Genomic DNA, 8,689 nt, shown 5'->3' with positions numbered 1-8,689 from the left:
GTGTCTGTGGTTGTGGTTCGGCATAAGTCTGAGCATGTCCATGTCGGCCGGGTGCGTTTGTGCCTGTGTGTGCGTGTCCGAATGAGCTTGCTCAGTCTCTGTTCCTGAAGGAAAATGCACTGTGTGCCACTCATATCCAGAGACCCCAGTCCGCAGTGACCAGCACAGACAGGTAGAACTTCCAGACTGCGCTTGGTTGGCGGATCCGGATTTCTGTCTCTGGGGCCCCGCTAGGGTAGCTGGGAGGGAGTGGTGGCTTGGCCTCCGGGGAGCTGCTGCGCCCCGCCCGGGCCAACCCCAAGAGGAGGCGGGCTAGGCGGGGAGGGTTGGTCCTTAGTGCCTCGCCCCTTCGGGCATGCGACCTTGCCATTGGCCCAAAGTTGCTGCACGTCACGGGGCAATTCCCCCAAAAGTCTGGAGCACATAACGGGCAGGGCGCACTGCGAGGCTGCTTCTCCGGCGTTCAGGCTGCAGCTAGCAGGCACAGCGAGCCGCGAGCACCCCACGAGCTGAGTGTGCAGGACGCGCTTCCAGCACAGCCACCTCCAGCCGCTGAATGAAGCTTCCAGGAGTCCGCCCCCGGCCGGCTGCGCCCCGTCGGAGGTGCACCCGCTGAGAGCACCAGAGCGCCTAAAGCCGGTGCGCTCACCTGCTAGTCTGCCAGTCATGGGGCCACCCGGGAACGACAGCGACTTCTTGCTGGCACCCAACGGAAGCAGTGCGCCAGACCACGACATCACTCAGGAACGGGACGAAGCGTGGGTGGTAGGCATGGCCATCCTCATGTCGGTTATCGTCCTGGCCATCGTGTTTGGCAACGTGCTGGTCATCACAGCCATTGCCAAGTTTGAGCGACTACAGACTGTCACCAACTACTTCATAACCTCTTTGGCGTGTGCCGACCTAGTCATGGGCCTAGCGGTGGTGCCGTTTGGGGCCAGTCACATCCTTATGAAAATGTGGAATTTTGGCAACTTCTGGTGTGAGTTCTGGACTTCCATCGATGTGTTGTGCGTCACAGCCAGCATCGAGACCCTGTGTGTGATTGCAGTGGATCGCTACATTGCTATCACGTCGCCATTCAAGTACCAGAGCCTGCTGACCAAGAATAAGGCCCGAATGGTTATCCTGATGGTGTGGATTGTCTCCGGCCTTACCTCCTTCTTGCCCATCCAAATGCACTGGTACCGTGCCACCCACAAGAAAGCCATCGACTGCTATCACAAGGAGACTTGCTGTGACTTCTTCACGAACCAGGCCTATGCCATTGCTTCCTCCATTGTGTCTTTCTACGTGCCTCTGGTGGTCATGGTCTTTGTCTATTCCCGGGTCTTCCAGGTGGCCAAAAGGCAGCTCCAGAAGATAGACAAATCTGAAGGAAGATTCCACTCCCAAAACCTCAGCCAGGTGGAGCAGGACGGGCGAAGTGGGCACGGACTCCGAAGGTCCTCCAAATTCTGCTTGAAAGAGCACAAAGCCCTCAAGACTTTGGGCATCATCATGGGCACTTTCACCCTCTGCTGGCTGCCCTTCTTCATCGTCAACATCGTGCACGTGATTCAGGAAAACCTCATCCCTAAGGAAGTTTACATCCTCCTTAACTGGTTGGGCTACGTCAATTCGGCTTTCAATCCCCTAATCTACTGTCGGAGTCCAGATTTCAGGATTGCCTTCCAGGAGCTTCTATGCCTCCGCAGGGCTTCTTCAAAAGCCTATGGGAACGGCTACTCCAGCAACAGTAATGGCAAAACAGACTACACAGGGGAGGTGAGTGGATGCCCGCTGGGGCAGGAGAAAGAAAGCGAACTGCTGTGTGAGGACCCGCCAGGCTCGGAAAGCTTTGTGAACTGTCAAGGTACTGTGCCTAGCCTTAGCATTGATTCCCAAGGGAGGAACTGTAGCACCAAAGACTCACCGCTGGAATGCAGGCTTTCTACTTTTTAAGACACCCCCCCCCGCCCCCGACAGGACACTAACGAGACTATTTAACTTGAGTGTAATAACTTTAGAATAAAAATGTATAGAGATTTGCAGAAGGGGGAAGAATCCTTCTGCCTTTTTTATTTTATTTTTTTAAGCTGCAAAAAGAGAGAGAGAGAGAGAGACTGTATTTGAATGTTTGTTTGGTTCTTGTACAGTTCAGTTCCTCTTTGTATGGAACTTGAAAGTTTCTGTCTGAAGTGTCTTGGTCCTAGATGACTGTGTCTACATGTTTAGATCACTTTTCTGTTTATCTACCTCATTGGTCAAGTATTAGGGATACTATATATTGCTGCTAGTCATTTGTATCTGAAGGAAATCTTCCTTCCTGTACCCTTGGACTTGACAACCCTGTGTCTTGGACCTTTCTGCTGTGAATATGGACTCTCTCCCACTCCCCTTGTTTGCTCAACTGGAGTGTTCTAGGCAGAGATCTGAGGGATAGCTTCAGGTGTTTTTCTGAGCAAAGTCTAAAGTTTACAGTAAATAAATTGTTTGACTATGATTTCATTGCACCTGTTTCTCCAAACCCTCTTGACTCTCGAGTGTCCTTGTCTCGCCCACTGGAAACCACAGGTAACTATGTGTCATAACTGCTGAGTGGCTTAATACGCAAGACTACCAGAGTGGTACGCACTGATTCGCCTAGCCTTCCCATGTGCCTTTGGATCTCCAGATGCAAGCCTGTATCTTTCCGAATCTCACTTGTGCCCCAAATCAGCCCCGCCTGCTCTCAGCATAACCCCATGTGTCCTACAGTTGCTATTCTGTGCCCGTCACCTTGGAAACCCTGACTCACAGAGACAGAGTTATGGGCATATGTTTTGCCCCACAAGCTCCTGCCCCCCAACTCCCAGCCCTACTTGTTTAATAACTGTGTGGGTTTATATCATTGCCGGCTCTTACAGTAGTGCCCTTTGTACTGCAGTAAGGCTTGATGTACTCAGGACGAGGAAAATGTTCTGCGGGAAGCTATTGAAAAATCTCAGGATTCCAAGGGAAATCGAAGACCTTGCTCATAGAGAGCAAAGCTTTAAGAGATGGCTGGAAAATACTTCATACCCTGAACATGGGTTCAGTCTCTTCCCCTCCTTCCCGCTGTCCCATGTCTCCCTTCCTCTCCTCTGCCCTCCCCTGATGCTTGGCACGTCTGTGTAAATCAGGTTTTCTCATGCGTTATAGGATGTTTACCTGTACCCCGTAAATTCCAGTAGCACCCCTCAAGTTTATAAATCATAGCCAAAAACAGCCTCAGCCATGACCTGTTACCCAGAAGGGTAAAGTAATCCTTAGCAGAAAGACTGGTGTAAACTTTGAAAATCTAAATCGGCTGAGTTTTGCTATTTCCTACAAATGCTGTTTTGTATTGTTGACACCCAGGAAAGGGGATTTTCCCCCAGTTCACTCAGTTCTGACAGCCCCTCGGCCCCTCCTCTTTCTTCTTCATCACACTGCCTTCTAAACTTGTGTTCCAACTGCCCGGGCAGTTGCCCCAAGAAGTTAAGGTTTTAGGGTTCACGCACGAGTTATTTGGGAGGGTTTATCAGTGGAGGTGAGGCCCGCAGGCCCTCACCGCCTGTTTGCAGAGAGATTATAATACTGTTAAGAGGCACAGAGGGAAATCACAAAAGTAAACACATTTCTTCTCGCAGTTTCATTCTATTTTTGCCCGTGCGTTGGAGCCAGAGCATGGCCCAGGTTTCATGGAGTGGCTCATCCCTCTTGGCAACACCCGGCTGGGAAGGATCTGCCTGTGAGGTTCGGTGCCACAGCTTTCGCTCATAGAGCTGACTCTATTTCTATCGTCCCTACTGTCCAAGGTCCCCAACACCAGCCTCCTCTGCTTCTCAAAAGCTCAGTGAGGAGGCCTCTGGTGAGCAATGACCTCTCGAAGGGAGGCTGAGGCCAAGCCCATGCTGTGCAAATTGCACAGCGTGTTATTCTATGCGAGCACGATTTGGCCAAGGTTTTCATACCACAGCCTCCTCCTCTGGGCCTCATGTCTGGAGCTACAGCAAGCTTCTCCATATGTTCGCCACATACCCCATAGCCTCATAGGGTCTTGGATTTGGAAGAGCTCATAATCTGAGCAGCCTGAAAACCCAATAGAGGACAGGAACTGTTTAAGGTAAGTGAACAAAGGCGCTCGAGCACAGGTAAGCCAAGAGCCCGACTGCCAGCCAGGAATCCTATGTTCTCTTCATAGCATCGCCACTGACCTCTGCCCTCAGCTGCGTTGTGGAGTCTTTCCTTGGGGCTGCATCATACATTAGTCATCAGGGAAGATGTTTTCATAGTTTTCATATGAAAGTCGGGGACTCAATAAATACTCTGCAAAAGAGCTTTGCTTTATTAAAAAGAATCTACTAGGTTATTCCTTGCATTAGGGAAGTTGGAAAATCCCTTAACTCTTTATGACTAAAAAATAATTTCAAGCAACTTCAGTTAGAATGCCTTACAGTTTTTACATATATATATATATATATATATATGCATACACACAATATATATATATTTTTAAACTTGTCTTTATTTGTTAATTATTTGTTAATTAATTAGACAGTAAATATTATTAATAAGTCAATATTATACATACATACTCTAATATACTTCTAATGCATTTGGTTAAAATTTCAGCTATAAGGGGCTGGAGAGATGGCCGGGTTAAATTTCTAGCACCCACATGACAATTCACAAAAAAAAAAAAAAAAAAATTCAGCTGTGAAAGTTAACATCAATTCTCAGCTAAAAGAGATGTGCAACATTTGAGTCCTATTAGGAATGCTTTAAACTTAAGAACCTGCATCGGCATCGGTTTTAAGGAGCTTGGGAAACGAGAACACCATGGGCCTCTTGCAACCCCTTGTTTTTCACCTTTTATGTAGTTTTGTCCCCCCCCCTCCCCCCCGTCCCTCCTTGTCTCCTGTTTGTTGACATGCTAGTTACATAAGGTCTGTGGCAGATTCATCACCGTAAAGTTTTCTTTGCCTGGACAGCAAGTTCTCAGCGTCTGTCATGTGAGAACCTTATCCTGAGATACAAGTTGACAGGTGTGAACGGTGGCGGGACAGGGTGGGCCTGCCTGCAAGATAATTACTGAGGCCAGGAATCTAGGAGGGGAAAGGAGCCTGGAAATCGGAGCTGCCTTTACATGCTGCTGAGAAGGTGTGATGGTGGATTTGCTGCCAGATTGGTCTACACCAGAAAGAGTCCTGGGTATTTTCAGTGCACCTACTGTGTGCAGCGTGAGAGAGATCTAGCTGTGGTCTCCTCCTTCTGGACCACGCTATAATACTCAACAGTCATCTGCCATGGAACCAAACTGAAGCCTCTGGTTATGTTAGGCCACTGTTGAGCTCTCTCTCAGCCATCTTCACAGTCTTCAGATGCAGGTAGAGGAGTTGTCATCTGGCAAATAAAGCAACTGCTGTGCAGAAAGCCACGCAGCCGGCTGGTTGCCAAGTAAATATCAGAACCTAGGTCTGTGTGATTCAACGCAAGGAGCCTAGCACCCATGCAAAGCAGGAAGCGGCAGGGGGGCAGGGAGAAGCGTGTGTTATGTGCCAAAGCAAGCGTCAGAACTGGAAATGCAATATCTTGTTGAGAGAAGAGGTTGTTATGGGTGGGGGCAAGGAGGAATGTCCCTTCAAAGCTTGTGCTGGATGGCTGGGGTCTGGGGCAAGGAACAGATCACCAAAGTGCCTGCTTGACTTCTCTGGGTCTTGGCTTTGTTTTTTCTTAGAGGATGAGGCAAAAAAAAAAAAAAAGGATATGAAACTTGAATGTGAATACAACAGGGCAAAACCGAAGCCCAGGCTGCCACAGGTCCGACAAAGTCACCCTCAGTGCCAAAGGCAGGAAGGTCGTGTAAGCTGAATGGGTAGGGCTGTCCTAGACGTGTGCTGTCTGTTTCGAGCTAGTGTTCTAAGGCAAAGGGCAATTCTTTTCTGACTACAAAGAGCAAGGAGGACCCATGCACTTGGGGTGACACATTTAGTAACAGTATAACCTCCCTTCTCCCCGTCAGCTCCACAGTATAGCACAGGGTCAGGTCTGTGCTGAGCCTTACTTAATTGGCAGACAGCGCAAATATAATTGGATGGAGGAATATTTAAAATACTTCAGAGAACAAATTTTCTGAGCACTTTCAAGAGCTTGAAATGCTGGTGGTGTCTTTCAGGTGGCACACACCTTTAACCCTAGCACTCAGGAGACAGAGACAGGAGAATCTCTGTGAGTTCGAGGGTATCCTGTTCTTCAGAGTGCGTGCCAGGACAGCCAGGGCTACAAAGTGAAACCGTGTCCTCAAAAAGCAAAAACAGAAATGCTGGTATCTTGCAAACAATAGGAGATGGGTGAAGTGAACAGATTTTTACTTCAATTCCTACAACTGGGTTGGGAGTAGATCCCAGTTCAACGACTCAGTCTCTTTTCTTTCCCTCCCTCGCTGTCTCTTCATAGTCCAGGAAGGCAGTTTCCTCAGGGGACCTCAGTTTGCCTACCAATAAAATGTAGCCACTATAGATGGTACCCAAGCAAAGCTAAGCCCTGAATTTGTAGAACTGTTCACATAGAGGCTAAATAGAGATTTCTAAATGTCTTATGTTTCTAGTTAGAGTTGATGGCATTTGCTATGGAAATAATAACTAGCCGTTCTGAGGATAGTCAGTCTGCCCAGGACATGCCGTAAGGTGCTCTCAAGTGTTGGAAGACCATGTGAGGATAAGGCAGAGTCTATTGTTTGTAAAGACTGGAGTACACTCATGGCTTCCTGGCTCAGCAGATTCCACGGCAGGTAAAAAGAAGACTTTCTTAAGTATAAAAGAGGTTTCCTTTCAGAATAATGAGCCTTCCATCTTTGGAAGCATTCAAGATGAAGCACTGCTCAGGATGGAACACAAAGTTGTCCATCAACCTGGGGGAGGATCCTTCTACATCTGTGATCCCATTTCTTGAAAATGATAGACCTGATTGGCCTGTGCTCATCCCTCCAGCTCTCCTTCTCCCCCAATTCCTCTGGATTTTGGAGGTTTCACCAAGTTCATAACTGGGAAACCTCCCAGGGAAACCAGGGCCTCAACAGTCCCAGGCCATGGGGAGCATCCAGAAATAGAGCGATAAGGTTAAGCAGTTTTCCACATTATTAGACCTTTTCATCAGCTGCTCTTCCCATGCCTCTTGCAAATGACCTACTAACTCCCACAGAGAGAGGAATGGAGGGCTGCAAAGGTCTCTCTGCAAAGGCTATTATATCTTTCTCCACCCTCAGAATCACCGCACTTCCTGTGGTCTGTCAGTCACCCTCCAGGGCAGGAAGGAAGGGAGGCAGGTTCCTGGCCAGCACAGAATATTCCAAACGGTCTAGCCCCCAACCAGAGACCTAAGGTCTGTGGTGGCCCAGCCACTAATAGTCAGGATGGGGAACCTTTGGCAGGCCACTTCCTCTCTCTGCACATTTTATCTTGGCTTCTGAGAGGTACTCTGGGTTACACAAGCTTCTAACTTTCCTTCATCCTCCAGTATCTGCGGGAGTTCAGGATGTCTTCCGTGCTGCCCATCTGGTCACTTTATCTTTAAAACACGCTTACTCTTATTAAATGGACAATAGATGCCTAATATTGAATACTTTAAAACATGTGATAGCACCAAGAAAGCTAAATTGCACATCAGGCGATCACCCAGAGACAACCACCATTGAGTTTCATGGGCATGCTTTTGATCTTAGCTGGAAGCATGTTCACACAAGTGCATTTGCGTGTATCTTTAAACTATTGTAGAATTAGATCATTCGCAGTGGTCTGCATTCACTGCCAGTGCTTTCACAAGTTCCCGCCCAAATGCTTCTATATGCGGCATGATCCAGCTGCAATCATTTTTAATGACCTGTGGGCTTGGTGACAGAGCCCGCCCGAGCTGTCACACATTGGGGTACAAAAGAACTGCCACTCTTCCAAAATTGGACTCAGAACGTCTGACCTGAATATCCAAGAATCTGCCCTTCAGAAAGTTCTCTGGGGTTTTGTAATACGAACAGCTGTGAACCCTTTTTTTTTAAAAAAAAAAACAATCAAGTCTACTATTTTCTTTTTTTTCCTTTCTTTCTTTATTTATTAAAGATTCCTGTCTCTTCCCCACCACCGCTTCCCATTTCCCTCCCCCTCCCCCAATCAATTCCCCCTCCCACCCTCGTCAGCCCAAAGAGCAATTTTCAAAGACATGTGAACATAGACTCTTTGAAAAATCAGACTACATTTTGAAGAATACATTTCTCAGAGACATAAACATTTTAAATAAAGCAGAATGCTCCTTGCTCCCATCCCTGCCAAAGGAAGAAACAGCTATTTCTGTACTAAACCTTGGTGAAAGCGTGATCTTGGCCTGTTTTTAGCACTTAGAGGACTAACCACCGGACTCTGGGGACTGAGTTCTTTCTGCATTGTTCCGTGCCCCTAGCCCCGCCTGGTGACTTTTGTTCAGATTCGTCTATTCAGGCCCTGTAGTGACCAACAGCAACACGTAGAAAGCATGCCCATAGGCTTCTGGTCCAACAGCAGCTCTTGTGAGCTGAGCAGGGAGATGCCCAATAGCTCCAGGGCCTCGGGGCTCAGCCCTGCCTCAACAGTTGACCGTGCTTTCGTTTAGTATCCAGAAGCAGCTCTGAAACCTAGTACTATTTTGTCTGTTGTCACATTATGAATAAGGAAAGTGA

The 8,689-nt window shown here is 48.0% G+C and overlaps 1 protein-coding gene across 1 annotated transcript; it reads left to right on the top strand.

Annotated features, from left to right (window-relative positions):
• The first annotated feature begins 449 nt into the window (after positions 1–449).
• LOC121445293 (beta-2 adrenergic receptor) lies at positions 450–2,446 on the top strand. The gene has a single exon (XM_041647347.1). The coding sequence runs from the start codon at positions 667–669 to the stop codon at positions 1,942–1,944; it is 1,278 nt and encodes a 425-aa protein (XP_041503281.1). The 5' UTR covers positions 450–666; the 3' UTR covers positions 1,945–2,446.
• Positions 2,447–8,689: the final 6,243 nt, after the last annotated feature.

The sequence above is a fragment of the Microtus oregoni genome, unplaced genomic scaffold (assembly GCF_018167655.1).
Source record: "Microtus oregoni isolate MIOR12 unplaced genomic scaffold, Mior012 000172F_ref0000184, whole genome shotgun sequence".
Classification (NCBI taxonomy): Eukaryota; Metazoa; Chordata; class Mammalia; order Rodentia; family Cricetidae; genus Microtus; species Microtus oregoni.
The sequence above is the reverse complement of the archived record's forward strand: the minus strand, read 5'-3'. Positions and strand labels throughout refer to the sequence as shown.

What these genes read in the sequence shown, in the direction of transcription:
- LOC121445293 (XM_041647347.1), top strand. Translation starts at nt 667, where the DNA reads ATGGGGCCACCCGGGAACGACAGCGACTTCTTGCTGGCACCCAACGGA.